This window comes from Malaclemys terrapin, chromosome 1 (assembly GCF_027887155.1).
Source record: "Malaclemys terrapin pileata isolate rMalTer1 chromosome 1, rMalTer1.hap1, whole genome shotgun sequence".
NCBI classification, from domain to species: domain Eukaryota; kingdom Metazoa; phylum Chordata; order Testudines; family Emydidae; genus Malaclemys; species Malaclemys terrapin.
This window is the reverse complement of record NC_071505.1, coordinates 192693562-192717109: the sequence shown is the minus strand read 5'-3', so window position 1 is coordinate 192717109 and position 23548 is coordinate 192693562. Positions and strand designations below refer to the sequence as shown.

The 23548-nt window shown below is 39.4% G+C and overlaps 1 protein-coding gene across 3 annotated transcripts in view; it reads left to right on the top strand.

Moving 5' to 3' along the window:
* Window positions 1–23548, top strand: part of KCNJ6 (potassium inwardly rectifying channel subfamily J member 6) — a 217594-nt gene that overhangs the window by 153416 nt on the left and 40630 nt on the right. For all 3 annotated transcript variants that reach the window (XM_054049053.1, XM_054049036.1, XM_054049045.1), the window contains exon 2: window positions 1414–2334. In XM_054049053.1, the coding sequence (XP_053905028.1) occupies window positions 1437–2334 (898 nt within the window). In that variant the 5' untranslated portion in view covers window positions 1414–1436. The remainder of the gene's footprint in view (window positions 1–1413; window positions 2335–23548) is intronic.

Here is a 23548-nt window from a genome sequence, read left to right as displayed (position 1 = left end):
GACAGTTAAAGTTTTACAGCACCTTCTTTTCATGTGTATTTTACCTGCACCTAGAATTTTACAGAGAGCCTTTGACTCTGCTCCAGAGGGATGAAGCCACACACACCCCAAAAAGCTCCAAGTGATTCAAAACTCAGCAAATCATCTGCTTAGCAACATAGGTTGCTAAAAACAAATCACCTAAGTGTTCTGCAGTCTGCACTGTCCCCGCTGAATAGAGAGCCTAGTTCACAGATTTCCAAGCCCCCAAATAATTCCTTTTGAACTAGAGCATCTCTCATAGTTCAAGGCCTCTGTTTTGATATTCAAAACCTTCTAAGGCATTGCTCCTAGCTGCTTGAGAGACTGCTTCTCCCTCCACAACCATGACCACTACATTCTATTGGAACAACAAAACTTAGCCAATAGGGTTTGGGAGAGCAGGAGCTGTAACTCACACAAGAGCGAGAAACACTTTCCTACAAGAGATAAGAATAACCACAGGTCTCCCTGTGCTCTGAATGAAGTGCAAAACTCATGTATTTGACTTAGCTTTCCCTCAGTAAGTTTTTCACACACAACACCCACACATTCTCTCACACAAACAAAAACCTATAAACTAATCAAGCTATTTCTCTCAAAAGGGTGGGAAGGAAGTGGGGAGAAAGAAAGAGACTGTTACTGTTGTTAAATATTTGGGAGGCACTCAGATACCCGGGTGGCTAGGGGCTCACATCCATAGAAAGTAAGGTGCACTACAATTAATAGCCTCATTCTTGGGTGCTCACCCAAGTGAACTACCATGGCACCAACTTCTGAAGTACTGTGTGCTTTACATTAGTGAGAGGAGGACATAGACTGCCCAGGCTAAGTATAAACACATCTATTTTGTATAGAAATTGGTTAGAATTGCTGTTGGTGTATATTATGCTAAGGCCCGATCTTTCTTCTGTTGAGGTCAATGAGAGCAGAATTGGCTCCTTTGAAAATAAAGCGTTTTTTAAAACCACTTACATGTATTTAATTCTTTTCCCCTTAGTAATGGCATCAATGTTAAAAAAAATAGTCTAACAATTGCTCATTTTCTCTGCTCATATTAGTGACTTAAGCCCCAAAGCAGATCTGTTTCTTCATTTATATAATCTCCCAGAAGATCATTCTTGGCTTATAAGCAGTACAAATGTATTACATTTTAAAAGGGGGTAGAACATTTGTTTGAATATGTGTTGCAGAATTTAACCACTGGTGTAGACAGGATCAAATCTCTGAAATAATAGATAGGAAGCCCATGACAGAAGAAAAAGTTTCCTTTCAAAGTTATTTCTATTAGTAATGAATTAATTCTTGTTTCCTACTGCTAATACAGAAGGAAGTTGTGTGTTTATTCAATTGTCTGTATACACATAAATATTAACGTCTTTTTTTTAATGGCAGCTAGCGTACTTGAAGAAGACTCAATGGAGCAGGACGTGGAGAGCCCTGTCACGATTCAGCAGCCAAAGTTGCCCAAACAAGCTAGAGAGGATCTTCCAAAACACATAAGCAAAGTATGTACCAAGAGAAAAATTCAGAGGTATGTTAGGAAAGATGGGAAATGCAACGTACACCATGGGAACGTGAGAGAGACTTATCGTTATCTGAGTGATATCTTCACTACCTTAGTCGACCTCAAATGGAGGTTCAACCTTTTGATTTTTGTCATGGTTTACACTGTGACGTGGCTCTTCTTTGGAATGATCTGGTGGCTAATTGCTTACATCCGAGGTGATATGGAACATATAGGAGACAGTACATGGACCCCATGTGTCAGTAACCTCAATGGGTTTGTCTCAGCCTTTTTATTCTCAATAGAGACAGAAACCACCATCGGGTATGGTTATCGGGTCATCACGGACAAATGTCCCGAGGGAATTATTCTGCTTTTAGTTCAGTCTGTTTTAGGTTCTATTGTCAATGCTTTCATGGTTGGTTGCATGTTTGTGAAAATATCCCAGCCCAAGAAGAGGGCAGAAACTCTGGTCTTTTCTACCAACGCAGTCATTTCCATGCGGGATGGGAAGCTGTGCCTGATGTTCCGAGTAGGGGACCTTAGGAATTCACACATTGTGGAGGCATCAATACGAGCCAAGTTGATCAAATCTAAACAGACAAAGGAGGGGGAATTTATACCACTCAACCAGACAGATATCAACGTAGGTTATTACACAGGGGATGATCGTCTCTTTTTGGTTTCACCACTGATCATCAGCCATGAAATTAACCAGCAGAGTCCTTTCTGGGAGATTTCCAAAGACCAATTGCCCAAAGAGGAACTAGAAATTGTTGTAATTCTAGAAGGCATGGTGGAGGCAACAGGTAATGTTTCTTATACTTTGTGTAAAGTATACATTTTAATTTTAAATAAATTGATTTCAGATACAAACTGTATTCAGCAGGGAAAATACAGTAAATCTGAATTGGGCTGGTCGTTATACTCCATTTGGTGCCTCTTGTGCCACAGAAAACCTTTGTTTTCACCTCACTTTAAAAGAATTACTTCAACAATGGAAGCAGACATTACATTTGCAAAAGGCATCAGCAGTACGGTTGGGTTTAAAATTAAAAGCATGCTCTGTTTAATTGTGTGCTCAACCCTGCCCAATGAAATTACATTTGTTTCTGATCTGGTTTGAAAATGATATAACATTTATTACTGTCTAAATTTTCCAGAGCATGTCATCCCATTATTTGTCATTCTATCACAAGCGTAAATCAAGCCTGTAGAACCTAGTGTGATAAACTGCTTTACAATGCTTTGTAAAAATCTAATCTGAATCCCTGATTAGACATAATGTGCAAATACCGTAGAACCTGCTGTTCCCAATTATTCATGGGTAATGCAAAAAGAACTGCCTGGTATGTGCAAACTTCTACCTTGGAATTCCCAAAAGATGTTTGCATCGACTATGAAATGATAATATGTTCAACTTAACACTTTATTTTTTAACATTTGTTTTGTTTTAACTTTTAGGTGGTTTTACTTTAGATTCAAAATATCAAGGACTTGATTCTCATTTATGCTAAGGCCCCTTTCTACCTTTCTGGCAGTGTACAGGAGCCTTAAAATAGGTGTATACAGCTAAAGCTAAACTATCTGTTCAATCTTGCATTTAGCCAAGACATTTTTAGTACCTTTCCCAGACCTGAAGAAGAGCTCTCTGTAGCTCTGGAAGCTTGTCTCTCTCACCCACAGAAGTTGGTCCAATAAAAGTTATTACCTCACCCACCTTGTCTCTCTAATATCCTGGAACCAACATGGCTACAACAACATGGCATATAAACAATGGAAAGGCATACAGGATGAGGGGAGCAGTGTCACATATTCAATAAAAGCAATAGAGTCATAGATTTAAAGACTCTAAGGACAAAAGGGGCCACTATCATCATCCTGTATACACAGGCCATGGAATTGTTACCAGAAACTGGATAAAGGCATATCTTTTGGGAAGATATCTAAACTTGTTTTAAAGACCCCAAGAGACTGAGAGTCCACCGCCTCCCCTGGTAAGCTATTCCGATGTTTAATTACTCTCACTGCTAGAAATTCCATCTTATTTCAAGGTTGAATTAATCTAAATTCAACTTACAGCCACTGGATCTTGTTATGCCTTTGTCTGAAAGACTGAAAAGCCCCTCACTGTCAGATATCTGTTGCATGTGTAAATAATAACCATGCGCAATGATCAAGTCACCTCTCAACCTTCTCTGTCACAAACTGAATAGACCGAGCTCCTTAAGCCTCTCATCAAAAGGCTTGTTTTCCAGCCACTGGGTCATTTTTGTGGACCTCCTTTGAACTCTCTCGAGTATTTCCATATCCTTCTTGGAGTGTGGCACTGTATTCTGGAACTGGTCACAGTACTCTAGTAACAGTCTCATCAGTGCTGTGTGCTGCTGCACACAGAGGCAAGATCACTTGCCTACTTCTACTTGATATTTTCTTTTTTCTTCATCCAAGGATTGCATTAGCCCTTTTAGTCACAGCATAGCATGGAAGGCTTATGTTGAGTTTGTTCTACAACAGGGGTAGGCAACCTATGGCATGCATGCCAAAGGCGGCACGCGAGCTGATTTTCAGTGGCACTCACACTGCCCGGGTCCTGGCCACTGGTCCGGGGGGCTTTGCATTTTAATTTAATTTTAAATGAAGCTTCTTAAACATTTTAAAAACCGTATTTACTTTATATACAACAATAGTTTAGTTATATATTATAGACTTATAGAGAGAGACCTTCTAAAAATGTTAAAATGTGTTACTGGCACGTGAAACCTTAAATTAGAATGCATAAATGAAGATTTGGAACACCATTTCTGAAAGGTTGCCGACCCCTGTTCTATAATGACACCCCCAAAGTCCTTTTCTGAGTCTCTGCTTTCCAAGACAGTCTCCTGTCCTGTAGGCATAGATTGATTTCTTTCTTCCTATATGTATTACCTTGCATTCATCTGTATTGAAACACATTTTGTAGGATTGTGATCATTTAAGCAGACAATTCAGATCACTATGTAACAGTAACCTGTCCTCCTCCTTATTTACTACTCCATCAATCTTCATGTCACCTGCAAATTTAACCAGCAAAAGATTTCATCTCATCATCTATATCACTGATAAAAATATTGAATAGTATTGGACCAAGAACTGAACCCTGAGGGACCCTGCTAGTAACGGCTTCATTCACTTATGTTGCTCAGCACCTTTTGCAAGGAAATATAAAAATAAAATCCATTATGGATAAACAACTGGAGCTCAAATCTCTGATAATGACAACACAAAGAATTATTTGTTGGGTCTCTTAATACATTTACAAAGCAAGGTCCTACTGCAAGCTGGTCTGTGAGACTGGAAATAAATGAACAGAAAGCAAATCTCAAAATAGATAGTGGGGCTAAATGCAATGTAATCACAGCAAGCTCACACAAAACGATTAGTGACTGATGCATGTTCAAACTGCAAACAAAACTTGTTTCATTTAATAGAAATAAAATGAGCCCATGTGGCAATGCCACACAGGCATGTATAGAGAAGAACAAATACTTCTTGGTAGAATTTGAAATGATGAAACAGAAAGATCCATAGATGCTTGAGCTGAAGATGAAAAGGTAAATGGTCAAATGAGTGTATAACTTGTCTACTGAGCAGGATGCAAAAAGGTATTCTTAAATAATTTGATGACTTGATAAATGGACTGGGATCCTTTAATACATCCTATTGATATGGCTCCCCTTGTGCTGTCAAAAATATATGCATCAAGCAAAATCACACTAGACTGATGGAAAGTAAAAGCCGAACTCAAGCAGGTGGTAAAATTAGATGTTATTGAGCAAATACAAATACCACTGACTAAGGCCATGTCTACACATCACATTCCTACTGAGCACCACAAGTATGTTGACCTAACTTTTAAGGCCTAGATTAACAGTATAGTCATTGCAGCAAAGAGTCCTGTGGCACTTTATAGACTAACAGACGTATTGTAGCATGAGCTTTTGTGGGTGAATACCCATAACATGCATCCGAAGAAGTGGGTATTCACCCACAAAAGCTCATGCTACAATACGTCTGTTAGTCTATAAAGTGCCACAGGACTCTTTGCTGCTTTTACTTATCCAGACTAACACGGCTACCCCTCTGATACTAGTACAGTCATTGTAGTAAAACCAAACTAGTTAAGGATTCGTATAGAACCAAAGGATTTGAATACAGGCACCAAACAGCAGCACTGCCTCAGGAGAACAGCTGAGAAGACCATGTCAGATTTCATAATGCAGAAGTGTGTTCAGTGTTGGATGCAAGGGTTTGGGCCAATGCAAGGGTTTGAGCCAATCCAAAGTACAGAAACTGCAAAGCTCTGCAGTTTCCATTTCCCTTTTAGTAGATCTATGTTAAAGTGACTTGTCTCCTGCTGTGTCTCAGTACCAAAGTATTACATAAGAACGGCCATACTGGGTCTTTGAGAATCCCAGATCTTTCAGAATTTATACTTGAAGGATATGACTGTTCATTATCTGCTGATTTGAGGCAAAATGAAGCACACCACAATGAGAGACTGTTATAGTTTGCAGCGAGAGAGAAAAAAGGAACAGGAAAAATGCTGATCAGGGAGAATGAGATTAGTTACACATGACCACAGCCTGAGTAACAAAAGATTTTGATCAGAGCGTAGAAAGATGGCAATTGTACAAACAGATCCCAAAACAAGGAGGCCTTTCAGAGATTCACGAGTATGTCAGCATATCTAAGCAAATTCATCCCTAGTTTGTCATAATTAAGAGTTCCACTCAAAATGCAGATAGAGGACAGGACAGAATGGCAGTAGGACGACTAGCAACAGAAATGCTTTTGGGAGTTTAAAACAAATATTTTACAGGAGCCTTGGTATTTTGAAATTAACAAATACCCTAAAATCTCAATCAATGCAAATGCACATGAAATGGAGCGCTATCTTTCTGCAAAAGTGTCACTCGTTGGCATGTGTTTCCAAGCACTGAGTAAAACACAACAGAAATTTGCTCAGACCAAAAAAGAAACGCTCAATATAATCTACCCTGCCCAGAAGGGTATTCAGAAATGCCTAAGATGTCCCATTCTAGCCAGGCACAAATACTGCAGTTGAGAGTACAGGCCGGATCCCTGGATGGAGCCCTATCCAGGGGAGTGGTGTGCAAAGCTAGTTTAAAGTTCAACTCTGCACTCTCCTGATGCAGTGCTATGTAGTGCTGGTCCCTTTGTACCTTTTTGAAGCAGTCTGAGACTTGCTTCAACTTGTGATGAGCTCCAGCAGTTACAGGGAGCCACACATTCATCCAAGAACTGGCATACTTGAGTGACATCCAAGCCATACCCTCTTTGCACAGGTTATGTTCTATTTTCACTCCAGTTCTGAGAGCAAGTGGGGATGGGTGAGGCATAAGAGTGCCTATGTCAATTCCATATCACTACAAAATTAGGGAGGTGATCCTTCCTGCGCCAGTTAAACCACTTTTAGGATCCCAGATTACACTGGTGGCATGGTACACTGTGGCTACTCCACTACGGAGGATCTGGCCCATGTTTGTACAGTCCTGGGAAGCAGAATGTAATGTTCCCAAGTGCCTTAAAGGAGATCTCCACTTTGAAGGGGGAATACACGTTCTATTTTCCTTCCTGTCTCTGGCATAGACAAGCCATCCGGTAGGAACACAACTTGCATGATGCAGACAATTTGGGTTATCACTGATTAATATTAGCCAACAGGTCATAAGTCTGGTTTATATTAAAATGTCACCATTGATTGTATATTATTTTACAGAAGAATTAGAGACTTTTTTTTTTTTAAACACTATGAACATGTTTACTGTGACTGAATATGAACCAGAACTCCTATTTGGAGTGTCTGTTTTCCACGTAGGACTTGGGTAGATTTTTTAGATCCAAAGAGCCTCAAATCTATCTGCTAGAGGAGCATGTCTAAAAGGTAATACTGGGCTGCTTAAGTGGGTCGGTGGGGACAGGGATTATATTTAAACAAAGTTTTAAAACTTTACTGTGGCTGTTCTTCTTTTTACAAGCCCCCCAAATGCTTTTGAAGGTTTAAACCCTTTGCCTTCTGGTGAAGGCAACTATTTAGTGAGACACAAAACATGGGCACCAACACTAATAACCTACATGCATTATTATGTGACCACGGGGACGGGGCAGAGGGGGGCACTAGAAAACACAATGGCAATTCCCCCCTCGTGAAAATGAAAAGCGAGACAGTAGCTATTATAAACATTTTTTGTGTGTTAAAAATAAAAGGCAACACAGGAAATTGCATGGCAAAGTTATATAAACATCTTTGGGTTCATATGGAGAATGATACAAATATATTTGTAATAGAACTCATTTATATTTCTGACACATGGACAGCTTGAGACCAATATTTGCAGAAGGGTTTATAGATATATAAACAAACATGCTCACTAGCTGTAGAAAATGTGTGTGAAAAGCAGTCAAATGTGCACATAAAATGTTCTTTATATAGCAAATGAGGCTATTGGCTAAGCACACATGGTAGAAAGCTGTATCTGCTCTTAACTACAGCCCTGTTCATTGAATGATTTATTGTCTTTTTGCTTCCACGCTAATCGGTTGCCATACTTCCCCCCTTATGATTGCCCTATCCTAACAAATGCCTCCGTTTGATATGGATATTAGCAATTCTAGCCCTCACAGCATCTCTCAGACTCTTCTCTTTTCAAATAAGCCTTGCTTGGTTTACAGGTTTTTGGCCAAATTTTCTTATTGCTCTTCAAAGAAGCGATGTTTATGTTCTTAAATTACTTCTTAAGGGGATGGAGGTGACAGAGGGGAAAGGAATCAGAATTGCTTACAGCCAAGCCTCTCCAAAGGAAATAGAAATAGATTATGGAAATAGGTGGAAATAGATTATACTGTAGTGCCCCCATGGTGTGACCAAAGTTTATTTACTTGAAATACATTCCAAATAGAATTAGGACTGAACTAGTTTCAATTCTGGGTTGGCTCACCAGCCTCTCAAGAAGGGATGGAATACAAAAGATGTACAGTCTTTGGTATTTCTTCCGTTTCAATTCTGAGCTATCATTTTTATAGTCTTGCCTGGTGTTCGTGTTCTATCACCTTATGCCCCCTTCACTATAGTAGCTGAGCCCCTGCCAAGAGTACAAATGACAACAGTATCTTTAACTTTCCTTGCTGGCATTTTTGTTTGTTTGGGGCAATTATTAAATACAGAGAATGAGGAATGTTGGTGTGTGGTGGAGTGGGTCAGCCTGTGTTTGGGGGATAGGAGGAGTTGCATTGGATTCTGAATGCTGCAAGGTCCACAGTCATTCTCATTTCAAGAGATGTTTCTTTTAAGGAGCTTCCTTAGCAGGTGGAAAGAACTAGTCTGTTTGGCTTAGGAGACTATTAGATTTAAATGGACACTTAAATGAACACACTACCAGAGTAACCAAAGTTTTCTAATCAAAGTAACATCCAAAATGGTTAGAAAAGAAGACAAAAGGTTCATTTGAAACTTATATGCTGCTTATGAAAATATCAGACAAAATTTTACGGAGTAAGTCTAAATTACCCTCACTCGAGTAAAGCAGGAACTGCATTTTATTTAATAGCTGCATCCTCTAAATATTATTTGTACTATTCAAACATTTTCCCTTCTCTTGTTCAATTCTGGGCGATTATCCATTTCTTTAATTGGAAACACCTGTCTCACCAGTTAGCCACCCAATTCTAACAACTGCAGCTAGAGCAACAACTCCTCTCTCCCAGTAATCCAGCAATCCATGGAAGGCTCTCATCAAGCTATCAGTGCAATTATAATGTTCAGACTTAAACAGCTACTCATGTGTCAAAGACAGCCAGGCAGAAGAACTAGACTTCTGCAGACTAGCTTTGCGGAAAACCAACTTTCTACTTCAAATGAGCTAGTACTTTCTTTATAGTAGATTGCATTGTCACAGTTCAGACAACTACACCTGTATGTCCTCTCAGTGGTCCAGTCAGGGCAACCACTCTCAGGCTTCTAGCTCCCAAGCTGTTGCCTCTCTTGGGTGGAGACCCACATCTCACTCTCTTCAGACCAGGATATGTCCAGGCTGCACAGTTCCCACCCTTCACTGGGTATTTCCCAGCAAAGACAGTCTGCCTGCCCTAAACAGACCCACTTGCTTTCTCCTCAGAGACTGATAGCAGAGTGATTGTTATAGATACAAGTTACCCACACAGCTATTTCTAGCCAAGCATACTTTATTCTTAAGGTAAAAAGCATTACAAAGAAAATGTTAGAAACAATAAAAGAATGTACATGCAGGCTAATGAGTTTACCTGGCATCAGTCCAGACTATGGGGTTCTTTGTGGTTACAAGTTCATCGGAGCTTCAGCTCAGAACAATCACTTTGTTTTATGAGGCCTTAGTAAGCCCAGTCCTTCCAATCCTCCCCTAAGGACAGCAGCCCTCCATGGACCAGGGGTCCTGTCCATTTGCTGGATTAGGAAGGACATGAGTCATCTTAAAATCCAGGCTTTTATCCAAAAGTCTTTTCTTTGTATCTTGGCCTCTGGAGAATCCAGTTTGAACTAGTGACCATTATGCCTGGGTGGGCCACACTAAGAATGCCACAGTCAGGGCAGGCTGTGAGAAATGGAGCAGATATTCCCAAAACTGGCAGATTACACTATAATTAGATTCAGCAACCAGTATCAAAACTGCCTTACCATGTGGTTAACAAGAAGCCAAAACCATAGCCCCCTTTAGACAGCCCAGCCTTTGGTTTCCATCTGGACAACTGATCATGTATAATAAGAGGTTATTAAAAACCCTATTCACCATAAACCAAGTTCTTTCAATCCCAAAGGATCAGACACATTACTCCACAGGTCAATGAATATTTCAGATCTTACTCAAATACATGCTTACAGCCAGTCCTTGATAACTAAATTTAAGCTTTATTAATAAAAGGAAAAAGAAAGAAGAGAGTTATAAATGGTTACAGGATCAATATACATACAAATGACTTTCAGTGGTCATAGATCAGGATCATAGCAGTGATGTTATAGCTGCTGGCTTGTAAAAGTCTCTCTGGAATCAATTCGATAGGTTATAGTCCAATAGGCATTTCAGGTGTAGAGTCTGTTAGAGTTTTTCCATGAGAGTTCCAGGATAATCCAGGCAACTGCCTGGTGACCTCGGTCCTATGGCTTAGACCTTCCCCATTAAAATTTAAGCAGACGTGAGATGAAAAGGATCAGCCCTGAGACTTCCTTTATAGTTGAAGCAGGCTGGGCGATGACAAGCAACTCTGCCAGGTGAGCTTTGATTAAAGCGAGCCAACAGTTTGTGATCTCTGTTCAATGAGTTCTTTCTCAGACAATACCTTTAGCAATAGCCATTCAAACTATCAGGATAGTTCACAGGTGGTTTACTAGGTGGAATTACAAGCTTTGAGGGGAGATTAGGACAACAATATTACACCACCCATCCCATCTAAATGATAATATCCACTTTTGATCTCCCAGTCAATAGAATACAGTAATGAAGTATTATAAGATAGAAACAGGATTTAGCATCTACAAGCTAATTAGATCACATTGTTAGAGTTCTAGGCAAGTAAACAGAGACACATTTAGCACTTATTCTTTGATTCTCTAAAAATACCAGCAAATGGGTTAGAGTCTAGTCTATTTAACAAGGCCTTGATAACTATCTACAACAAGAATGGCCCTGTTTGCCATTGTAATACCTTTCTGATATGTCCTTAAGGGTTGCTTACAGGTCATTGTTTAACCTTCCCTGGCCCTACATAACACTAGTATACATATCTCCCCCCAGGGGGTGGCTTCAAAGGCTGATAGCATCCTTCCTTCCTACTAGAGAAGGTACATACAATGCCACAACACATACACAACGGCATTTTTAATACAATGCACCCTAAAGGTATTAACCCTAATTCAATAAAGTTTGTCTTAAGGTTTGTTCAGGATATTACATGATATGGCCAGTCTGTCACATGGCTGTTATTTAATGATATTCAAAACAAAGCAACAGCTAAGGCTGTCAAGCAATTAAAAAAATTAATCACAATTAATCACGCAGTTAAAAAAATTAATCACGATTAATCACGCTGTTAAACAAAAAAGAAATACCATTTATTTAAATATTGTTGGATGTTGCCGGCATTTTCAAATATATCGATTTCAATTACAACACAGAATACAAAAGTGTACAGTGCTCACTTTATATGTATTTGTATTACAAATATTTGCATTGCAAAAAACAAAGAAATAGTATTTCAATTCCCCCATTACAAGTACTGTAGTGCAATCTTTTTATCATAAAAGTTGAACTTACAGTTGTAGAATTATATACAAACAATAACGTCACTCAAAAATAAAACAATGTAAAACTTTAGAGCCTGCAAGTCCACTCAGTCCTACTTCTTGTTCAACTAATCACTCAGACAATCAAGTTTGTTTGTATTTGCAGGAGATAATGCTGCCTGTTTCTTGTTGACAATGTCACTTGAAAGTGAGAACGGGCATTCACATGGCAATGTTGTAGCCGCCATAGCAAGATATTTACGTGCCAGATGCGCTAAAGATTCATATGTCCCTTCATGCTTCAACCACCATTCCAGAGGACATGCGTCCATGATGATGACAGGTTCTGCTCGATAACAATCCAAAACAATGCGGACCGACACATGTTAATTTTCAACATCTGAGTCAGATGCCACCAGCAGAAGGTTGATTTTCTTTTCTGGTAATTCGGGTTCTGTAGTTGCCACATCAGAGTGTTGCTCTTTTAAGACTTCTGAAAGCATGTTCCACACCTCATCTCTCTCAGATTTTGGAAGGCACTTCAGTTTCTTAAACTTTGGGTCAATTGCTATAGCTATCTTTAGAAATCTCACCTTGGTATCTTCTTTGCGTTTTGGCAAATCTGCAGTGAAAGTGTTCTTAAAATGAACATGTGCTGTGTCATCATCCGAGACTGCTATAACATAAAATATGTGGCAGAATGTGGGTAAAACACAGAGCAGGAGACATACAATTCTCCCCCAAGGAGTTCAGTCACAAATTTAATTAACTCATTATTTTTTTAACAAGGGTCGTCAGCATAGAAGCATGTCCTGTTCTCACATTCAGGTGACATTATAAATAAGAAGCAGACAGCATTATGTCCTGTAATTGTAAACAAACTTGTTTGTCTGAGCAATTAGCTGAACAAGAAGTAGGACTGAGTGGACTTGTAGGCTCTAAAGTTTTATATTGCTTTCTTTTTGAGAGCAATTATGTATCAAAAAAATCTACAGATGTAAATTGCACTTTCACGATAAAGAGATTGCTCTACAGTCCTTGTATGAGGGGAATTGAAAAATACTATTTCTTTTATCATTTTTACAGTGCAAATACGTGTAATAAAAATAATATAAAGTGATCACTGTACACTTTGTACTCTGTGTTGTAATTGAAATATATTTGAAAATGTAGAAAAACATCCAAAAATATTTACTACATTTCAATTGGTATTCCATTGTTGTTTAACAGTGTGATTAAAACTGTGATTAATCCCAATTAATTTTTTTAATTGCGATTTATTTTTTTGAGTTAATTGCATGAGTTAACCGTGATTAATTGACAGCCCTAGCAACAACATATTTTCAGTAGAGGAGCTTCTCTTTTTGTTTCATTTGGCCGAGAGACCTTTATTGGTAGATTTGAGCTCATAACTAAAACAATACTGGGATTTCAAAACCTGTACAAAAGCAACAAGGACTGCTTTCCACTGGCCCTAATCTGCTGTCAATGCTGCTCCATGGCTGGCACTTTAGAGCACATAGCATGAAGCAGAGCAACTCAAACAGTCTGCTCTTCTGTGCCCTATCATTCTGAGACCAAATAGGTCACCTCCATGATCCACATGATACCCACAAGCAGAGTAAATGAGGATCACAAAGTTGTTCTAAAACCTGGGGGTCTCTGGCTGATTTTGCTTCTGTCTCCATGTCACTAGGCCAGGCCCATAATCATGCTTCATGTTAATGGCGGCATCACAGGCGCACAGTGCATCGCTACAGTCTGTTTAGGGAACCCAAAATTCCAGTTTGCAATTTACCTTTAACTGTCACAGTTAAAAAGTGTTACCTAACAAAGGGCTATATCACCTTCTCTCATGGAGCAACACATGGGAAAGGGCCATTGGGGACTGAAAGTACTTCACAGTTTTCAAGAAACTGACCCCACCCCTCCTCAGCTGGAAGAGCTTTGGGGAGTTGCAGAATGGGCATCTCCACATCCACAGATACAAGAAAAGTAGCTGAGCCCTCTGCATGGCTCTGCTGGCTCCCTCACCCTGGATATCATGGGTCAATGCCACCATTGGCTGGGTACTCCTACCACTGCTCAGTATCAGACACTGAGTGGACCCAGCAGGAGTTAATCTCACTTAAGCAGCGACATTTCCATTTCTTAACGGAAATCCAAGGGGACCACTGAGGATGATGTTCCAGAGAGATCTTGGATCCTCAGATTCACCTCCAGCCCCATCTCAACACACCATGGAACTTCAACAAAGGGACTTCTGCGGGGGCCAGGGAAGGATAGGATGATGGCACTGAGCTGCTTTCCCTGTCCCTCAGAAGAGATTCGCTAGATCTCAGTCATCTCCGCTTTCAAAAGCGGAAGGGATGATCTGTGCCAAAGCGTACACGTGCATCACACAGGTCAAGGGCTTCTTCACTCCTAACTCCTTGGGAATAAGTTAATCGGTGAACATTTTTGCCTGTAGATCAGAAACAGCAGTTCTGAGTCCTTCTGAGAAGCAGTGCTGAAGAATCAAGCCCCTTTTGAATTCCAAGGACCTTTATATTTATCTACTAGTATATAAATTTATTATCCTTGTGTCTTTGATCTTTGACCAATTAAAATGGAGAGTCTGAATTGGAACAGCTGATTTTGGAAATGATTGTTTTGTTCATTCAGTCTCATTTTGATCTTTTGCTTTCTGTTACTTTAAGTTTTCCCCTTTGGAGAATGTGGCTTTTATGAACAACTGGGATGAAATCATGGTCCTATTGACTTCAATTGGGGCCGGATTACCCCCCCCACACACACACCCCGAGTTTTTATTTAAATGAACTTGATCTTTTAGATTAATTAGCTCGTTCAATAGATGTTCAGATGTCAAACATACTTAAATACCCTCCTATGCAAGACTCTGAAAAATCTTGCTGGCAAAGGCAGCTCTGGTGGACAGATGAGTTTCTTTTACTTTTCCCTTTGGTCCTCAGTTGTCTTAAGTTTTAATATTTCTTTTCGGATATACCATCTTATTAAACTGCATTGAAGGATAACCATGTTACTGTCATGCTGTCTGGAGAGCTCACAGCTGTGAGTGCCTATTGTTGGAAAACAAGGCAGACACCCCAAGCTGGTGGTGTGTTGTATAATTAGATTTCACCACACCAGTGACAAATGTGAACTCCTGGATTACTGTATCAGTCTTTCCATGGAGTCATAGAAAGCCCGCTTAGACTCTCCAGTCTACCTTGCCATCCAGAAAGCTGGACTTTGTGATAAAAGGTCACTTAAAACTAAAATCACACCACATCAGGTTGCTCCCAGTCCCAAGAGACCAGTCACTTACCCCAGATCAATTGGTACTCTAGATCTTACACCAAAGACAACGCTGGTAGCCAATTCTATAGTAAACTAACTAAAGGTTTATTAGCTAAGAAAAGGAAATAAGAGTTATTGAGAGGTTAAAGCAGGTAAAACATATGCACAGGTGAGTCACAGTTTGTAATTACAAATGGCGGCAGTGATGTAATAAACTGCCAGTTTCCCAAAAGTCTTTTAATTGTACCGATATTCTCGGTGGGGATCTCGGCTTTGTATCTGGTACACTTCCCTATAAGAGTCCAAACAGTCCAGAGATCCAGGATCTTTCCCTGAATCCATACTTATAGCTTCTTCTCACAGAAAACAAGCTGACTGAGTCACTAGCCACGTGGGCTTTTCCTTTGATGACAGAGAGTGAGGAATGCATTTTGAGTCTTTGACCTCCGATCATCACACACAATGACCACTTGCTCAGAAATTAGCACTTTTCTGTTAAAGTTCTTCATTTGCATTTCACAAGGTTTCTTTCTCCTTTGATGGATTATTTAGTTACAGGGTATACACAATGTAAATGTTTGCTATTACACTATAATGGGATACAGATAATTGAAAACAATGCTAGTAACATCCCACTCATTTTCATGAAGTTTAAACACCAAGTACACTTGTATACATTTAACAATCACTTTGAGCTATACTAATACACAAGTGAATTGGCCTGGGGCTCTGGCATGAGCTGGCCCCTAGTCTGTCAGCATCAGTTACAACAAACTTTTCTAATAGCGTTAGGTTCTCTCTAAAATCACAGGTAATTGCATTAGTGCATGTTGATAGTATGTTGTTCTTCACATTCAACCTCAGCAAAAAGTTTTCATTCAGAATTTAACAGAATTCTGCTAGGAGGGCAGAAGTGACAGAAAATATAAAAGAAACAGCAAATACAGCTGTCAGGCATACTGTAAATTCAAGATAAGAATTTGGCAGACTAAAAAGGACAAGGCTATGGACGGCAGTTAATCCCACAGGGCATCTGAAATATGTTAAAAGGGCCCAGCTTTTGTGTGTGTCCTTTTCATATCCAAAGGGGCAGCTATCAGCACTAGAAACTCCCTTTATGGCATTGCTTCTGGGTTTCGTGAGGTCACCACACAAGAGTTCTCCGGAGGTTAGAGCAAAGAAAAACTTCAGAATTACAATGACCCTCATAGACTCAAAAATTATCCTATGGCATTTAAAACACACAGAAGCAAACTGAGGATCAGATTCACCAGTATAGTCTGGCTGCTTTGCGCCACTCTGATAACAAAAAGCAGCCATAAACCCAGCTTAACGGGCTGATCACAATGCGTTTACAGCTGCTTTGCATCACCAGAAAGGTGCAAAAAGGCAAGAAAGAGCCAAAATTAATCTGGACCTGAGACTTTAACAGGTATTAGTTTTGTTTTCATGGTACATGAATGGAGTTGTTTACATTCTGTGAGTTATACACTGCTCGGGATCCAGGTCTGCAATTCCTACCAACATTCATAGGAGTTCACTCACATGGATTGTGGTTTGCGGTAAATTTATAGACATCTTCCAAACTATAGGTCTACAAAATAGTTAAACAAGTTCCTTCTTTCTGAATGAAGAGGACGATCAAGAGCTTCAATGTGAGAATATTTTGGGGGTATAGCCATAATCCAAATTAGGGTTTCCTAAATCGTCATGAAACAATCAGGCTAATTAAGTAGGTCATTTACTGTTTGATGTTAAAGCCCGAGTAAATTAATCTGAGCATCTTCAGAAAAGTTTATGGCTTAGTTTAAGAGGGCCATTTTTCAGCTGGAAAAGCCATTTCCTGAGTGGTCAGGCTGTCTGGCTGCTAAGCAACACAAATCTCATTTTTCCTCAGGAAGAGAGACCACCACTTTTACACAACTGCTGCTTTCCCCATCCTGATGTGTTTTCTTGTTGCAAGGGTGGTCAGGAGGGTCTGTCTCTTCTGGGAGAGACTAGGCAATGTATCTTCACTTTGACATTCGTGCTGTAAGAGGCAACCTCAGGGCCCACTTAATTCAGTCAGGTCTAGTTTTCTGAGGGTCTATGGGTGTTCTATTTGCTTACAGGAAGTCCCAAGAAGCCTATATGCTGGCTGCTCCGGTCTACCATTCCCAAATTTAGAAGAGAATCTGCACCTTAGCCCTCAGTGTGTGCTTGTCTATATAGCTGCACTAGTTTAACTAAACAAGTAATGCTGAACAGATTTGGTTAAACTGGTGCAAAACAGTGTGGCTATTCAATTCAATTTAAATCTGGTTTATATTGATTTAGTTTAGCTTGGTAACCAACAGATTTAAGATAAATCAATATATAACAAGATCAAGTCACATTAAAAATTTATACTTTATTGTGTTTTGCAATAGTTTAATTAATTTACTTTTTTTTTTTTTTACTTAAAATGATGCAATTCTGAATACAGACATGGCCTAAGAAAACTTTCTCCCTTCGTTTTCCAAGTGATTCATCAATCTCTAGAGCTGGTATAAAAAAAAAAATTTTTTTTAAATCTCAAAATTTTCCCAGGGTATTCATTAAATTATGGAAAATGTTGAGAAAAATCAAGCTGCTTTTGTGGAAATGTTTATTCATGAAAAATGACCACATTTTACCCAAAAATACTGGTTCAATTAAAAAAAAGTCTAATTGAATTTGTGAATCAGAAGGTAGAAGTCAGCTTTTAATATTTCAATCCCCATCCATTTAAGGCCCCAGTTTGGCAAAGCACTGAAGCACATCTAAATGATCACAGATTCAAATTAAACTGCCAGCGCAGTGTAAAGGGGCTGAGAATCAGGCTCCAATTGTGTATCCTGGGAGGATTGTGACGGTACATATCTCCTTTAGGTTTTCTTTCTTTGTCTATGCTGCCCTCACTTTACCCTCAGGCTTTTCCGTGACACTGCTTAAGAGCAGAGACTATAGCCTCTCTTACAGTCCATAACCAGAATGAGGTTGTCACTCATACCACTTCTACCTATTTCTGGAGCTATGTCTTCATTACAAACAACTGTGGGGGGCTTTTTTACATCACAACTATTACCTTGATGTAAAATACTAGTGGAGACAAGGCATAAGTAGTTACTGCCTTGATGTAGATAGTGGAGGTCAGTTTTGTACCCCCGCCCCCCCCCCAAAAAAAAACCTGGGGTTATCCTTGATTAAGTTAGTCATGACCAAAACTACCCGTGCCTTGTCCTCCACTAGGATTTTACATAGGCAGCTTTTTTTGTGTGTGAGGATATAATCAAAATAAAAGGGAGGATCTCATTCTCTTCAAAGGATCAGAGAGAGCAGTTTACACAAAATAAATCAAAGAGGGGAAAAATACAGAAAATTCCATATTTTACAGAGGGGGAAACTAAGGCATGGAGAGGTTAAGTGACTTGCCCAAGTTCACATAGGAAGCTCACATAGGAAGTCTGTGGCAGAGCTAGAATAGAATCTAGCCCTCACCTGACTCATGGCCTTGTTCTGTACACACAAGACCCTGTTGCCACACATCTTTGCCGATTAACTTACATATTAGCTGGGCCCCTGAAGTTTAAAGTAGTTCTCTGTAACTTTGGACACTCAAGCAAAGTAAATGAAAAAATAGTAACCTGTGTATATTTTTCAATTAACTGTCTTTGTCTGATCAAAGAGTATTTGACAACCCCTAGCAAGCACTGCATGTATATGCAAATTAACAGTTAACACAGGTCTGTGATACTGGACATTCTGTCTGTCTAGATATTTATAATGTGGGGTTCATAAGTGCACTGAAGTGTTCAATTCTCTGTTTAAGATTTAGAAGAAAGAGTAATACTTCAAACAAAAATATTGGATAACAACAACAAAATTCAAGTACAGCTAAATTCATTGATCTTAAAGTTATATTCAGATAGCCATTCTGATGGGCACTGATAACTGAGAATAGCATGCACTCAAATGAAAGCAATTGTATTTAAACTTTCAATCATACTGAAATTCTTGGTCTGGAAACAGACACTAAACTTTTACCTTGTTGTTATCATGCTGTGCATTAAGAGATGCCTGGGGCGACCATCTTATGCACTCCAGACTGTGTTCTAAAAACTGTACTTGGAGACTATTCTGTAAGGTTCAAATACTGGTTGTAACAGTTTTTAAATCATGTGGATTCAAACTCTGTTAAGTCATTTAAAACCTTGTGATGGAGTAGGCTTAAGCCCAGTTCAGCCTTGCTGCTTGTTTTGTCTTTTACACCTATGCAAAATGGGTGTAAAATGCTGGTAGCATATCACTCCCAGTTTTCACAGATAATAAATGACTCCCCACCGAGGGTGAGGCAATGGAAAATCAGGCCCCGAATGTCTGCCTGAACACTGAGTTTGCATCACAACCTTAATGTACATTATGGGCTTAATTCAAAACCCCTTGAAGCCAATGGAAAGACTCTCATTCACTTCAAAGGACTTTTATAATAGTCCTAAAATAATAAAAGTAATTTGCATGGTGCGTGTCAGTTTTCCAGTCACCTCACAAAACAAGCAATTAAGACACTAATTAAAATACTAATTAATTAAGACAGATTAAAAGCAGGTAAAAGATTTACAAGGAAGTCAGGGGACTGATACTGGAAGCTTTGTTTAAGAAAAAAGGACTTTATGCCATTAAAAAAAAAAAAAGAGTCAATCTCTATTGAGGTGTCAATCCTCTATGCAGGAAACCATTCCCTGGGGTCTCTCCTATTGTGTAGATACCCTTCTTTACACATGTAGATGTAAAAAACACCCAGTGCAGAGTTGTACCAAAACAAAGCTTTAATATTTCATCACATGAACATGTGTTCATGGTATATACAAATACCGCTATGTAATTACTTGATCAGACTGCAGAAATAATCCTCACCCTAGTCCTCTTCTTTATATACTGTCATGCCCCATGATCTACCAAGCTTTCCATCTATTGCATGTTGTTGTTTAGTGTTTAATCTGTAAGAAAAAAGAAAGAGCCAAATTCATTCCGGGTATACCTCACCTGAACAGAACTATGGTGCATTCATTACAATTTTTTGTTAATGAAATAATTAAAAAGATGAAAAAACTGTGGAAGAGACCTATGGACTCCTGTAAACACACACAGCTCTCAGGGCTGCTCCTCCTAATTTTTTGTAACTAAGGCCAAAATCAACCTATCTAGGTTTTTTCTAAGGTCACCCATCATCACAGTATTTGAGTAACTTTAAGCCAATCAGGAAAATCTGCAGGAAAAATTAACAGCAGTATAGGAGTTCAATAGGAGAATCTCAAGGAATTTCCTTGAAATATTTCCATCAGAGCTGAGGTTTTCCACCTTGCTTCTTCCACAGTGGGGAACTGAAAGAGGTTGGTCCACCAAAACCTGTGGATATCCTGAGATGCACACGGTTCTGGGAATAGGACACAGGCCATTGCTGTTCCGTCCAGGGCAAGCTCTTCTCCTTCATTCCCACTCTTCCTTGCCCTGCCTTTCCCCCCAGAGGAATGAATGGGCCAATTAACCTGAAAATTTCAATACAAAGATGTTGATTTTAAGCATTCTGAGGAATGGTGCCATTCCTGGACCACACCAGTGCAATCGGTGCACTGCTAAAAAAACAGCTGTTTCAGAGAGATGTGTATTATGTGGACATAAAAGAATACATAGCAAGTCATAAATACTAATTCATACTACCTTGCACTCAGGTTGCATCTTCCACCCAAATATTTCAATGTCAGAGTCAGAGGGTGATTTATGTGTGGACCCAATTTCTTGGGCCAGTCCCAATTTTTGGCTGCATATGCTCTGATATATCATGATTTATGGAGGTCAGACTAGAGGATCACAATGGTCCCGTCTGGCCTTAAAATCTATTAAAAGATGTCATGATGCAATATCAGGATGTCATTTTTTGGCCCTAGGAGTACCAGTTGCAAAGCTGTATGTAGATCTGAAAATAGATTTGTGTGGTTGAAGTGAAATTGATGTGAGGTTAGAGGAGTTTTGACAGACTGGAGGGGTATTGCATAGCGTGCTGATGGGAGATTTAGCATAGTTTATCAGTGTCATCAGTTATTTACTATTCAATAGCAACATATATCCCATTAATATGGGTAAAGGTACACCCACTGTATATTTTATTAAAAATTAAACCAAACCTGAACAAAAGTAGTTAAAAAGTTGTAGTATGTACCTTTAAATTTCACAAATTAGGTAAGTGTAAGAGCTCATTTGGTTTGTAGCATGTGCTGTTGCTTCCACAGAACTCAATACTTTAACTTAGGGTAAGTGTGCCTCAGAACCATTCCAGTTAAGCTTCAGAAATATGGAGACAAGGGAAAAGAGAATGCTAAAAAGACCATAAATAAATTGCCAATGCACCTCGGGCTAGATACATCCTGTGGCTTAGAGAAAGAATGTGTATGAAAAATATGTCTGCCATAGACATGACACAGGGCACCCGTGCACTGACTTCAGTGACTCTGTCGTGTGAGAGTTCCACTCGCTTGATACAATCTGGGTTCAAAAAGGTGAAGAACTTGGAAGTTGGGGGAGAGAGTTTTGAAAGTAGAATGAGGCAGAAACACAGCTATCTTGGTACAATACTAAAGGCAAAGACAATATTGGAAGCCACTGGTTCCCTCAAGCCCAGCCTTACTGTTAAGGCTCGTCTCAGTCATAAATTCAATACAAATGGAGATTGGCCAGATTTTCCGTGATGCTCCCTGTGTGTCATTTTGCTGGTCCCGAGGAGCCATAAAGCCAGCGGAACTGGTCACCTGGGCATTCCTCTAGTGCAGGGGACTTCCTGGGTGGTGAAGAGCCAGCACAGTGTCTCTAAAGCACCTGCTCTTGCAAACAGCAGCAGAGGGGCATGGCAGAGGGAAGGGAGTATGGTTACAATGCTGCAGCACTCTGACTATTCCAGGCTGTTATAGGGTGACCAGATCTCCCAATTTTATAGGGATAGTCCTGATTTTTGGGTCTTTTTCTTATATAGGCTCCTATTACCCCCCCTACCCTGGTCCTGATTTTTCACACTTGCTATCTAGTCACCCTAGGCTGGTATGGCTCTTTGGGACCATTGGCAGATGGGCATAGGTCATGGCGCAGTCCTGAAGTGGCTTTATTTTCGGCACCAGAATTAGGAAGCTGCCACCTTTCCCCACTGGGTCCTGTGCTAAGCACAGCTTTGCCAAATCCAAGAGTTAGGGACATTATCAATAACTATAAATTTGGTAAGTATGAGCCAAATTTTCAGCTGGAGAAAATGGGCACAGGACCATTGACCTCAATGGAGCTTTACCCATTTATACCAGTTTAGAATCTGGCCCCCTAGATCTAACAATGTTAAAAATAGAGGGAGCCAAAGGGCCATTATCAAATATTTGATGTTTTTCAAAAATGGGTCACATTTTAATGGTTCTAACTTTTAACTTATTTGATGGCATCTCTTAAAATATTCACAAAAATTCAAACAGAGAGTATGGGAAAGGAATACGCCATTGGCTTTAGAAGAAAAATGAAAGACGTCCCCAGTTTAGCTGAATTTTCAACACAAACTTCAGAATGAGTCACAACTAGAACCACCATACTATGGAATACTTGCTAGTGTGGTATGTTCAAAAGATTTTATTGGCATTCATTTTTACACAGCTACATTATTACTTATGAGTTGCGATGCCATAGGCGTGTTCTGGAGCTAAATCCAAATTCATGATGATGAAACCTTTATGCCACACAATGCCGTCATATAATCTGCATATGCCACATATTTCACAAATAGATATTTTAGAAAGGTTTGAGAGCTTTGAAAAGTTTTACTTTTAATATTTTTCCTATCCTTCTGCTTAGAAAGCAGAGTGATATATGAACATGACTTCAACTCTACAGGGAGTGGAGAAGAGGAAAACTAATCATCAGACATTAGAAACATTATACAAAATCCTCACTTTTTATAAATCATAATGTCAAAATGTCCAATGTCTCACAGTATAGGACCTGGGTTAGAAACAAGTGTTTTCTCCCATTGGAAATGCAAACACTCTCCTTTTCCCAATAGCATAAGACAACCATTTCTCACCCAGCTTGTTCACAAGATATTAGCCCACTGTCAAGGACCAATTTCCATTAACCCAGTACCTCAGATCAGTGTAATTTATGAAGGCAATTACTTATTTGGTGGGAAAGAAGAAAATATTTTTGCAGGTTTAAAAAAAATTGGAAGAAAAAATGGCTCAGTGGTTTTCCGAATGTTAGAAGATGTCCCTGGTGGGCAGAGTACAGGTGAGACGGCCAAAGATGCAGCAAAAAATGCAATTTATTACATAGATCCCAATGAATACCACCACCATATACATAGTATATACTGAATACATGACAAT